The sequence below is a fragment of the Myxocyprinus asiaticus genome, chromosome 48, assembly GCF_019703515.2.
Source record: "Myxocyprinus asiaticus isolate MX2 ecotype Aquarium Trade chromosome 48, UBuf_Myxa_2, whole genome shotgun sequence".
Lineage (NCBI taxonomy): Eukaryota > Metazoa > Chordata > Actinopteri > Cypriniformes > Catostomidae > Myxocyprinus > Myxocyprinus asiaticus.
The window spans coordinates 30,195,646-30,210,645 of NC_059391.1; the positions used below are offsets into that span (position 1 = coordinate 30,195,646).

Here is a 15,000-nt window from a genome sequence, read left to right on the forward strand (position 1 = left end):
TAAAGATGTAACGCATTAAATATAACCGCATTAAAGATGTAACGTTTTAAATATAACCGCATTAAAGATGTAACGCATTAAATATAACTGCATTAAAGATGTAACGCATTAAATATAACTGCATTAAGGATGTAACGCATTAAATATAACCGCATTAAAGATGTACCGTTTTAAATATAACCGCATTAAAGATGTAACACATTAAATATAACCGCATTAAAGATGTAACGCATTAAATTTAACCGCATTAAAGATGTAAGTACCCTCTCTCACCTTTCTGTTCACTTCAATCCATCTTCAACTTAAACTCTCTCTTATTAATAAAGCTGCGTATTGCCAATGTTCTTCACGATAAGAAACACACAGCAACACATATATTATGATTCAATAAGTCACGAGTCATCACGTTATAATCTAGATGCATTAAGCGTGTGCGCTCAAGGGATGAGCGTCCCGTGACAGAGTGTGCATCAGACGGGTGCAGTTTCAATCTCTCCCCCTTAGATCGGGACATTCACACAACTCATAGAAGAGGCGCTGACCACACAGAGAAATGACCATTTCAGAGTTTGTAGTTATTTACATGATCTGCTTCCGTATTATTTGAACTTTAATAAAGCTATAACACATCAAATATAACTGCATTAAAGATATAACCACATTAAAGATGTAACGCATTAAATATAACAGTATTAAAGATGTAACGCATTAAATATAACCGCATTAAAGATGTAACGCATTAAATATAACTGCATTAAAGATGTAACACATTAAATATAACAGTATTAAAGATGTAACACATTAAATATAACCGCATTAAAGATGTAACGCATTAAATATAACCGCATTAAAGATGTAACACATTAAATATAACAGTATTAAAGATGTAACGCATTAAATATAACAGTATTAAAGATGTAACACATTAAATATAACCGCATTAAAGATGTAACGCATTAAAGATGTAACGCATTAAATATAACCGCATTAAAGATGTAACACATTAAATATAACCGCATTAAAGATGTAACGCATTAAAGATGTAACGCATTAAATATAACCGCATTAAAGATGTAACGCATTAAATATAACCGCATTAAAGATGTAACGCATTAAATATAACCGCATTAAAGATGTAACACATTAAATATAACAGTATTAAAGATGTAACGCATTAAATATAACAGTATTAAAGATGTAACACATTAAATATAACCGCATTAAAGATGTAACGCATTAAAGATGTAACGCATTAAATATAACAGTATTAAAGATATAACCGCATTAAAGATGTAACGCATTAAATATAACAGTATTAAAGATGTAATGTTTTAAATATAACAGTATTAAAGATATAACCGCATTAAAGATGTAACGCATTAAATATAACAGTATTAAAGATGTAACGCATTAAATATAACCGCATTAAAGATGTAACGCATTAAATATAACCGCATTAAAGATGTAACGCATTAAAGATGTAATGCATTAAATTAACTGCATTAAAGATGTAACGCATTCAATATAACTGTATTAAAGATGTAACGCATTAAATATAACCGCATTAAAGATGTAACATTTTAAATATAACCGCATTAAAGATGTAACGCATTAAATATAACCGCATTAAAGATGTAACGCATTAAAGATGTAATGCATTAAATTTAACCACATTAAAGATGTAACGCATGAAATATAACTGCATTAAGGATGTAACGCATTAAATATAACCGCATTAAAGATGTAACGCATTAAAGATGCAACGTATTAAATATAACTGCATTAAAGATGTAACGCATTAAATATAACCGCATTAAAGATGTAACGTTTTAAATATAACCGCATTAAAGATGTAACACATTAAATATAACCGCATTAAAGATGTAACGCATTAAATTTAACCACATTAAAGATGTAACGCATTAAATATAACTGCATTAAAGATGTAACGCATTAAATTTAACCACATTAAAGATGCAACGCATTAAATATAACTGCATTAAAGATGTAACACATTAAATATAACTGCATTAAGGATGTAACGCATTAAATATAACAGTATTAAAGATGTAACGTTTTAAATATAACCGCATTAAAGATGTAACACATTAAATATAACCGCATTAAAGATGTAACGCATTAAATTTAACCACATTAAAGATGTAACGCATTAAATATAACCGCATTAAAGATGTAACGCATTAAATATAACCGCATTAAAGATGTAACGCATTAAATATAACCGCATTAAAGATGTAACGTTTTAAATATAACCGCATTAAAGATGTAACACATTAAATATAACCGCATTAAAGATGTAACGTATTAAATTGTAACCGCATTAAAGATGTAAGACTACCCTCTCTCACCTTTCTGTTCACTTCAATCCATCTTCAACTTAAACTCTCTCTTATTAATAAAGCTGCGTATTGCCAATGTTCTTCACGATAAGAAACACACAGCAACACATATATTATGATTCAATAAGTCACGAGTCATCACATTATAATCTAGATGCATTAAGCGTGTGCGCTCAAGGGATGAGCGTCCTGTGACAGAGTGTGCATCAGACGGGTGCAGTTTCAATCTCTCCCCCTTAGATCGGGACATTCACACAACTCACAGAAGAGGTGCACACAGAGAAATGACCATTTCAGAGTTTGTAGTTATTTACATGATCTGCTTCTGTATTATTTGAACTTTAATAAAGCTATAACACATCAAATATAACTGCATTAAAGATGTAACTGCATTAAAGATATAACCGCATTAAAGATGTAACGCATTAAATATAACAGTATTAAAGATGTAACGCATTAAATATAACCGCATTAAAGATGTAACGCATTAAATATAACAGTATTAAAGATGTAACGCATTAAATATAATAGTATTAAAGATGTAACGCATTAAATATAACCGCATTAAAGATGTAACGCATTAAATATAACAGTATTAAAGATGTAACGCATTAAATATAACCGCATTAAAGATGTAACGCATTAAATATAACCGCATTAAAGATGTAACGCATTAAAGATGTAACGCATTAAATATAACCGCATTAAAGATGTAACGCATTAAATATAACCGCATTAAAGATGTAACGCATTAAAGATGTAACGTATTAAATATAACCGCATTAAAGATGTAACGCATTAAATATAACCGCATTAAAGATGTAACGCATTAAAGATGTAATGCATTAAATTAACTGCATTAAAGATGTAACACATTAAATATAACTGCATTAAAGATGTAATGCATTAAATATAACCGCATTAAAGATGTAATGCATTAAATATAATCGCATTAAAGATGTAACGCATTAAATATAACCGCATTAAAGATGTAATGCATTAAATATAACTGCATTAAAGATGTAACGCATTAAATATAACCGCATTAAAGATGTAATGCATTAAATATAACTGCATTAAAGATGTAATGCATTAAATATAATCGCATTAAAGATGTAACGCATTAAATATAACCGCATTAAAGATGTAACATATTAAATATAACCGCATTAAAGATGTAACGCATTAAATATAACCGCATTAAAGATGTAACGCATTAAATATAACCACATTAAAGATGTAACGCATTAAAGATATAACCGCATTAAAGATGTAACGCATTAAATATAACCGCATTAAAGATGTAACGCATTAAATATAACTGCATTAAAGATGTAACGCATTAAATATAACCGCATTAAAGATGTAACGCATTAAATATAACCGCATTAAAGATGTAACGCATTAAATATAACCGCATTAAAGATGTAACGCATTAAATTTAACCACATTAAAGATGTAACGCATTAAATATAACCGCATTAAAGATGTAACGTATTAAATATAACCGCATTAAAGATGTAACGCATTAAATATAACTGCATTAAAGATGTAACGCATTAAATATAACTGCATTAAAGATGTAATGCATTAAATATAACCGCATTAAAGATGTAATGCATTAAATATAACCGCATTAAAGATGTAATGCATTAAATATAACCGCATTAAAGATGTAACGCATTAAATATAACCGCATTAAAGATGTAACGTTTTAAATATAACCGCATTAAAGATGTAACGCATTAAATATAACCGCATTAAAGATGTAACGCATTAAATATAACCACATTAAAGATGTAACGTTTTAAATATAACCGCATTAAAGATGTAACGCATGAAATATAACCGCATTAAAGATGTAATGCATTAAATTTAACCACATTAAAGATGTAACGCATTAAATATGATGTAATGCATTAAATTTAACCACATTAAAGATGTAACACATTAAATATAGCTGCATTAAGGATGTAACGCCGGGGTGTTTCCTTTGAAGAGCTCCGGCTCTACTGATTCCACAACTAGAGTGCTTCTGTATTTACTTATTTAGTATTTTTGCATTATAATTCCCTCATACTTTGCGATCTACATCAGCTGAAGCTGTTTGGAAAGTTTAGAGTGCATCTGTGATCTGTGTAATTCTTCCTCTCCTCAGTCAATCATGAACTGCAGTGCTGCTCTCATGCGTCATCATTAGAGTTTAATGTGATGTCATGTTGCGTTAAATGGCGACGTTGTCGATAATGTCAACTAATCGTTTCAGCCCTATTACACTTATACAAATTATATAAATTGTTTGGAATTATTACTCCCAAGTACCTTATTTCTGTTCGATTCCACTTCATATCATAATTTTTTTAAACCCTTTTGTAATTTGTCCCCTATTTCCATAGCTTCTGTCTTATTCAAGTTTAATTAATATCCAGACAAAGCTCCATACAGATCTATCTCCTCTAATACAATGATTCTACTTCTGTTAAAAACATTATGACATCATCTGCATACAATGCAAGTTTATGTTCTTCATCCTCGACTTTAAGACCTTTCACTCTAGAATTAATTTGTATAGTTAGTGCTAAAAGCTCTATACATAAAGCATATATCTGAGGTGACATGGGGTCCCCTTGTCTTGCTCCCCTCTTTAATTTAAATTTCAAGTTCAATTGGCCCTCACTCTTGCATCTGGTTGATTGTATATTTCTTTAGCTAATTTAATAAATCAAATGATTGGCATGTTTCAGAATGGTACATGGTCATAGCACCCTGTCAAATGCCTTTTCAGCATCTAAAGTCATTATTAACATCTGTTGCTTAGTTTTTGCTGCATAATCGATAAGATTAAGTGTTCGTCGCACATTATCAAACAATAAATGATTTTTCACAAATCCAGTTTGGTCTAAATCAATTATTGTTGGTATTATGTCAGCAAGTCTTGTAGCTATTATTGATGTAAACTTTTGATCTACATTTACAAGAGATATTGGTCTGTAGGACGAACATTGTCTCTTCCTTATTTTGGTATTACTGATATAATAGAAGAGTTTTTGGCCACTCCCCTTTTTCTAAAATCCAATTAAAAACTTCAACCAGAACTGGTGACAATAAATCACGAAATTCTTTATAAAATTCATTTGTAAATCCATAATTTCCTGGACATTTTTCCATTTTACTCTTTTTAATAACTATTAAAATCTCTTCCTCTGTTATTGGATGGATTAATGCCTCATTATGTTGAGGGAGGTTTAAAGACTTCAAGTACTTTTTCATTTTATTTGTATCCAAGTATAAAGACTCTGGCTTATAAAGAGTCTGGTAATAGTTCCTAAAGCATGATAGTATTTCCAACTTTCCCTTCCATGGTTTTGCTAACTTTAAGTAGTGTTTCCTCTCCTCTGTCATAGGAGGACCAGCTCAAAGGTGTGCCACCTATTGTAAAGGTGTGAATATGCAAATAGTGAACATTCACTTCACTTTCTATGTTAAAGGGTTGGCGATCACTTTGCATAATCGCATCACCTCTGATGTGAAAAGGCATTAAGTGTTGCCACCAGTCTACAAACTTTTACAGCTCCAGATGGTCCTGTACGCAGGGACTAAAATACTAATAATAATGAATAAATAAATCTTTTCCAAGTCTATAAAATGGAACAGTAACTTATAACTGTAACTTTTGACTCCAAACAGAACAGCAGATCATAATTTAAAGAGAGTCAAAATATTTGATAAAGCTGAAAATGTGTGGATGGCAGATTTCTATTTACTGTATGATTTCAGCCAACAGTCTGAACACACACACATTATTAATGGAGAGCTGTTGATTATGTAATGCTGCAGTGATGGTTTAGTCTCGGCTGTGAAAAATCTGGCGAAGGAAGTCAGTAAATATTCTCTTTTCATATTCCTGCTCGGAATGAGATGGGAAAAAATGATGAAGTCAGCAGCCGCAGGCACATTTCCACTCTATCTGAAAACACACACACACTCACTCACTCACTCAAACTCACACACACACACACACACACACACGCTCACACACACACACTCACAGGATTTCCATTAGAATTCAGTAGACCGATGGTAAACCAGCCAGAGATTCAAACAAGATCTGGAATAAGGAAATTAATGAAAACATTTTGTGTGTATTTACTAGAATAAACTGTGTGGTAAATTTGCATGAGACTGTCTGCTTTCGTCTGTTTTAGCGACTGATTCACTAAAGGAATTCTGCAACTACTGTGGTGGTTTACTGGGTCATCACTCCACCGCTGTGATCCAAACACCTCAATCAACTCTCTAACATGAACAAATATCCCGTTTTCCTGAAATACTGCAAACAAAAGATTCATAACAGTGCAGTTTATTCACCCTCTCTCAGTGTTTCTGCAGGTAATCTTCAGTCGATGGACTCGACATCAATCAAACGGCTCATTTTTGGTTCTTTTGTTCTCTGGTTTGAGTATGAGGGTAAAATAGTTCCTAAATGGTTTGCAAAGCACAGTGTAATGAACAGCAACAAGAAGAGACATTTGAACATCAGATTGAGAATCATATTTATATCAATAAATGGTGTCGGCTCAACTTTACTCTCACAATAAAAGAATGTGTAAGTATTAATATTTCAGTTTAATATTTAAGAGAGGAGAGATACCCAGAGGAACGATGCTGTGCCTTATGAAGAACAGGCGGTCTGCCACGCTATCAGGTCAGAGTAAACGGGTCAAGGAAAACCTCATTTTATTGGTTACTAGAAGCAGGTAGACCCGCCTTCCCCCTCTTGCTTGCAAAACTCTTTTCAGTGAGAAATTTGCCAAAAGTGTGAGCGCAACAAAGGGAAGATGGAACAGTGTATATCGGATTACACAAGTCATTTACAAGTTTGCAGTTGTTTATTTTACACATAAAGACTGATTCTACGTTGTCAAACCATTTTGCTGTTCATGACACCCTTTCTTTGCTTGCATATCGCTGATTGCAGTGTTTTTGACCATGTTTAGGCGCATAATCCGTGCCAAAAGTGTAAGCACGAGAAAAAGGAAGCCAGAAGAATACAGACCACATTTACTTTGTGTTCATATGAAATTTCAGATTCACAACACATGAATAACACTTATGCAAAGCATTGAAGTATTGCTAATATTTGTTTCTTACACTTGCAACTTGATTTACACCTTTACAAAACGTTCTGTGTGCACTTAAAACAAATTTAACTTGCAATTTCATTTCGCAAATCTCTTTCTGTACATGCAAATCAATTAGGCACTATTTTACCTTCATATTTTACCTTCACAGAGATGGAGCAGGACACAGAGATGGACTGAACATTTGTAGTGTTCAGTCCAGTGAGGGGGTCAGCGAGGGGTCCCGGGACCTCAGGCCATTACACACACACACACACACACACACACACACACACACACACACACACGTCCCAGCAGTGATGAAACTCATTTGTCAAACACACATGTGTGCACCTGTCCAGCTACACACACACGCTTCATAAACTCACTATGGACCTCCAAATGTCACAGTCCATTCACTGTCGTCAGACAAGGACAAAACAGTTTTTTGGTCACCCAGAGCACAATGTTATTGCTCAAATGTTACTCTTTCAAGCCTCTTAAGTTATGTTTTATTTCAGTATCAACTTTGTCACCTAAAACTCCTCTAAACACACAAATGAGTTGACTGTACGAGCATAGAGCTATAAAATTAAAACTGTTGATGATACTCTAGAGGAGACATATGTCTCAGGAGAAACATCTGAGAAGCGGGAGACACATGCAAAAGTCTCCATTTCATCTCATTGCTGTCTAGGAGAAACAATTGAGATAATCAAGACCGTAGGAGGTTTTCTGTCCAGTCTCAGTGGTCGTTTTCATCTCATTTCAGAAGACTCTATATTGCCTTATTTTCAGATGTCTTTGACAGCTGTGGCGTTTGATGTCATTTGGTTTAAGTTTTAATGAGAAAGTATTAGATTAACATTAGCCTCAATTTATCTGCATGTTACCTCTAATGACATTTGATATGTTGTCTTTAGGGCTGTCGATTGAATTAACACAATAATTTAGTGAGATTTAAGGCTGTCAGATAAACATTCAAGATTTTAATATATGAAATTATGATAAAAATGCATAGTTTCACATTTTGGATGTGTGCCAAGCACTGACTGACTTATGGGCTTTTCAAACCAATCGCATTCTTGGGCTTAAACAGGTGCAATGAATAAACACAGAACGCGGGTGTCTCGAGATGCATCTTAAAAGGCTGAAATAGCATCTAAAAAATGCATTGCTCATGCACGGGAAGCTGCAAAAACGGCGAGACACGATGCAACAGTCAAATGCGTCCGTCAAGTGCATGCTTCCATAGAAAAAGACAGATACGTTCGGAGTGAACGGCCCCCAGAAATGGAGGTCTTTGGTGGTTGTGTTTGACTATGACTTTCTCTTTTATGAGTGTCTTGCTGTGTAAGCATTAGTTATGTATACAACTGTATTTAATGAAAAACACTGTGGTACCGCCGGTATTATAAAGCTTGAGTCCGTGGTAGCACTATGACACCCTTTTGCAACACTAAGTTAACAAAGATGTGATATGATAGGTTTGGGGGAGAAACCAATCAATATTTATGTCCTTTTATACTAAAAATTCTCCTCCATGCACAGTAGGTGGCGATATGCAAGAAGAATGTGAATCGGCAAAAATAAAAGAAGAAGAATATGGACTTAAATCAGGGGTTCTCAACGGGGGTGGTACCGCCCCCCAGTGGGCGTTTAAAGGATGCCAGGGGGCGCTGAGAGCAAATTAGTAGAGAGGGGGGCGTTTATCACTCATAATAATCAAATCTATTGTCAAGTTCCTCTTTGCATTAAAACGTTTATCTAGACTTGGAGTATATCAGTTGGTTCTCAATTATACAGGTTGCTACGCATTTGTACCGCGGTTCATCTGATTCTGAAGTCTAGTGACACATCTCAAGTATCTGGTATAGCAAAGCACAACCTTGACTAATGCCCCTGTATGGCTCTGTAGATGATGGACAGAGCAGCGCGAGTGCAAAGCAGGTGCGTTTTTACTCGCAGACCGGTCTCGAGCTCTTAAATGCGCAGCTCTGCGAGAATCAAGGCACGAGAAGCGGAAACCATTTGAATTCGGCACAGAATTCTACATCACCACCCTTGAATTTACTATAGTAACACTAACTGCACTTTAGGCAGAAATAGATTCATAATTAATATTATCATTTCACTACTTCAGCTCTATTACATTTGTCATAGGCTACATTAAGGGAGTGAGGGAATATAGTTACAACATATAAATATTTGTGTTTTGTATTTTTTGTTTTTATATGTGTTTAGAGTAGGTCTACTGTTTATAATTACAAGAATGCCATAGTTTGTTTTACAGAAATCATGTTACATCTAACCACAGTAGTGAAGAAGATCCATGCTTCCATGTGTTTACTATGGTCTTGTTACAAATACCGCTGATAAAACTATAAAAAAAAAAAAAAAAGAAATAAATAATGAATAAATTAACAAATGCAAAATATATGAACAATCTCACTTCTATTTTTAGTTTCTGTCTTCGCATTTTCATTTTATTGGCCCCAGATATAGCCCTCCATCTGCTTGAATTCAAGAAACGCAAGGTTTGGTCTCACATTCATGATGCATAATCCTGCTGAATTTATTAACAAAACTTTACAATTATTCAATGCATCGAAGTTGCAAATAACACAAATGCTGAGTTATGTGGAGGGCGGTTTCGTTTTGGTACAACAAAGTCTCCGCTTTCAAATTATGTCACAAAAAAAGGTTGAGAACCACTGACTTAAATATTGATCTGTTTCTCACCCACACCTATCATATCACTTCTGAAGACATATGGATTACTTTTATGCTGCATTTATGTTCTTTTTGGAGCTTTAAAGTTTTGGTCACCATTCACTTGTATTGTATGAATCTGCAGAGCTGAAATATTCTTCTAAATATCTTCATCTGTGTTCTGGTGAAGAAAGAGAGTCACACACATCTGGGATGGCATGAGGGTGAGTAAATGATGAGAGAGATTTCATTTTTGGGTGTACTGTCCCTTTAAAGTCTTAAATAAAGAATACAAATCTCTTCTGAGAAAGCACAGATGTGTAGAAGTTCAGAATCTCAGTACGACTCGAGCAGACCGAGTGAGAAATTATTAACCGACACACTTTCAGCTCTGAGTGTGTGAACGCCCTCCTGATGAGCACGTCTGATTATAATCACGTTGATAATCAGAGCAGCTCTAGATTTATCCTGTTGCATCACTCGCTCTCAGTGTACCTGAAATGCTTGCGTCACTAATTGTACCCATTTCTCTCTCTGCTGCTGTTCCTTCTCAGTAGACGAGAGGTTTGGAGCATGTTGGATCAGATATGCTGTTATCAAACATTACAGCGAAAGAGTTAGATCGGACTGAGGATACATGACATAAAACACAGCTGCTGCAACTGTGAGATCACATTGAGCTAAAGAGAGCAGATAGAAGGTCTGTTTGTTGTCTAGGTTTAGAGAGAGTTACAGCAGAATTACAGGTAACACCACACAACACAACAAAATCAGCCAGCGAACTCTAAAAAAGTTGAAACACAATGGAATTAAAGAAATATTCTGGGTTCAATGCAAGTTAAGCTCAATCGACAGCATTTGTGCATAATATTGATTACCACAAAAATTAATTTAATTCAAGACATAAACAATATGTGTGTTAACATGATTTTACTGTGATAAAATCACTTACTAACCGCATCTCTGGAAAGTTATAGACAATTTTACAACTTCGTTGTCATGACGACGTAATGTGCTTTTATAAAATTACAAACTTCACATTTTTGTTTAAACCCTCCAAAAATTGTCCCCACTGATTTCCATTGTAAGTGTCTCACTGGAACACAGATTTGTGATTTTTTTAAAGAAAAGGAGGAACGGGGTGTCTGGGTATCTCAGCGATTATTGACGCTGACTATCACCCCTGGAGTCACGAGTTCGAATCCAGGGCGTGCCGAGTGACTCCAGCCAGGTCTCCTAAGCAATCAAATTGGCCCGGTTGCTAGGGAGGGTAGAGTCACATGGGGTAACCTCCTCGTGGTCGTGATTAGTGGTTCTCGCTCTCAATGGGGCGTGTGGTGAGTTGTGTGTGGATTGTGGAGAGTAGCATGAGCCTCCACATGCTGTGAGTCTCCGCGGTGTCATGCACAACGAGTCACGTGATAAGATGCACGGATTGACAGTCTCAGAAGCGGAGGCAACTGAGACTTGTTCTCCACCACCCGGATTGAGGTGAGTAACCGCGCCACCACGAGGACCTACTAAGTAGTGGGAATTGGGCATTCCAAATTGGGAGAAAAAGGGGATATTTTGGAATATTCTTCATTCTGAACATTTTTTTAAGAAACACCAAATTAGAGTCCAAAATACAAAAGAATTAAGCCATAATAATAACAAAGTCAAACGCTCACAACACAATGAAAACAGAACAACAAAACTTGGACTCTTTCCATTGTTCAGTTTGCTTTGCTATTGTGTTGTGCACCTCTGCGTCTCTGTACAGAATCAGATGAATAATTATTTTAATAGCCGTACAGAAATGTGACCTCCAGTTGTTCATCTCGAGACATCAGACTCATGTGATATTCATTCGTCTGATTACAGCAGAACCATCCAGTGGAGATTCATCAGAACCGCTCGTTCAACACCATCAGAACGACAGCAATTAACACAGTGAATCAACCATCACACACACAGCAGAACATTCACTTTTTATTAACAGAATCAGAATCATTTTATACCAGTGTTAATGAGACGTGTGTGTGTGTGTGTGTGTGTGTGTGTTACGGGAGCTATTAAAACCCTTAAAGGTGATAAAACAATGGAACAGCATTATAAGAGTTAATGACACACTCAGCAGAATATAAATCACCGACAGCACTTTCATGAACACACAGCCAATCTGAACGCAACACTGAAGATCTTCCAGCATTTACACACTCACACAGACACTAAACTATCAAATCACACTCAGTTACACTTAATGTCTCAATCAGAACTCTTTTTGTTTGAATGTACTCTTGGTTTTAAATCAGTTCCCTCTTAAAATCATGTCATGTTCAACCTACAAGCTCATTGTCAGACAGTAAAACATGTAATTATTGAGAAAACACAACAGCAGCAGCACAAACGCCCTGATATAACACTAAAAATATGACACACTCTTGACACAGGTGTTATTTCTCTCATTATTTGCTCACAGTCACTTTCAGCTTCAACATTCTCAGGTGTATTTAATGTATGCAACTAGAATTACAGAATATCAGCTATAGAATTCATTCTCTTCATCAATACAATGATGTCATATATAGTGATGGAATACAATCAATTCATACAGCCTTTATAAAAACATCTGAAAACAGTACTGCTATGGTACACACCTCAAAAAGCACTGTACTATGTAGTAAAACATATAGGCTACCACGATACATGCCAAAACAACGAGATATTACTATGAAATCATGTCCAAACTCATGGTATTACCATAGTACCATTGCAATTGTACTTATATAACAGGTACTTATAAGTATCATATTCATATACCATGATTTTTACATATTAAAAGGTACTTCAAAGAATACCATGGTACTACTATAGTACATACCCCAAAAAACATGCACACAAACGTCCAAAGAAATGTTGTATTCCAATGGTAATTCCCAATATCACATTCTTTGAAGTCCAAAAAAACAGGGGTATTTACATAATAGTTATGGTGTTAACAAAGTACTATATCCATGGTACTTTTATAACATGGTACTTATGAGTACCGTATTCATATACCGTGATATTTACATGATATTCCAATGTCCTTCAAAGCTACTATGGTAAATACACCCCAAAAAACATGCACACAAAACATACTATGCTTAAAAATGTAGTATTCCAATTGTTTTTCACACAGACACACACACACACACACACACACATAGACACAAACACACACTCACACAGACACACACACACACACACACACTCACACAGACACACACACACACAACACACACACACACACACACACACACACTCACACACAGACTCACACAGACACATACACTCACACAGACACACACACTCACACAGACACACACAACTCACACAGACAGACAGACAGACACACACACAACTCACACAGACAGACAGACACACACACAACTCACACAGACAGACACACACACAACAAACACACTCACACAGACACACACACACACACACTCACATAGACAGACACACACACACACACTCACACAGACACACACACACAGACACACACACACATACACAGACACTCACACAGACACACACACAACAAACACACTCACACAGACACACACACACTCACATAGACAAACACACACACACACACTCACACACACTCACGCAGACAGACACACAGACAACACACACAATTACACAGACACACACACTCACATAGACAGACACACACACAACACACACACACACACACACAGACACACACACTCACACAGATACATACACACACACACTCACCGACACAGACACACACACAAACACACACACACAGACAGACACACACTCACACTCACACAGACACACACACACACACACACACTCACGCAGACAGACACACAGACAACACACACAATTACACAGACACACACACACACTCACACAGACAGACACACACACAACACACACTCACACAGACACACACACTCACACAGATACATACACACAGACACACACACTCACACAGATACATACACACATACACACACACTCACACAGACACACACACTCACGCAGACAGACACACAGACAACACACACAATTACACAGACACACACACTCACATAGACAGACACACACACACAACACACACACACAGACAGACACACACACTCACACTCACACAGATACATACACACAGACACTCACTGACACAGACACACACACACAAACACACACAGACAGACACACACACACACACTCACGCAGACAGACACACAGACAACACACACAATTACACAGACACACACACACAACACACACTCACACAGACACACACACTCACACAGATACATACACACAGACACACACACTCACACAGATACATACACACACACTCACTCACATACACACACACACATAATAAATAAATAAACCTGGTCCCATTATCACATTCTTTAAAGTCCAAAAAACAATGGTATTATCATGGTACCCTGTACGTCCAAAACTCATGGTTTTAAATAGTACCATATCCAAAGAAAAACATAGTAATGTCATAATAAAATGTCCAAAAAGACCTTTTAATGACATGGAACTTCACAGTAAATGTCCCTTTGGCTCTCTGACTGTAAACAATGAACAACAATATACAGCCGTCACATCAGTGTCACAGAGAGGAGCGTAGATTCCAGGGGGGATAAGGGGTAGGTAAACCCCCAATAATCAAAACAAGTAAGTACCCCCCCAATATTTATACCATGATTAATGGAAACAGGTAAATGCTTCACACTGCAACCCCCCCAATGTTCTGTCAGTGTGTGTCTCACCTGTGAGATCTC

General features: G+C 35.9%; 1 protein-coding gene across 1 annotated transcript in view; it reads right to left on the reverse strand.

Annotated features, from left to right (window-relative positions):
• The window catches only part of LOC127437137 (PDZ domain-containing RING finger protein 4-like), a 92,429-nt gene that overhangs the window by 77,252 nt on the left and 177 nt on the right, over positions 1–15,000 (reverse strand). The window contains exon 1 of the mRNA XM_051691846.1: positions 14,989–15,000. This exon is cut by the window's right edge and continues 177 nt beyond it. Within this exon, the coding sequence (XP_051547806.1) occupies positions 14,989–15,000 (12 nt within the window). The remainder of the gene's footprint in view (positions 1–14,988) is intronic.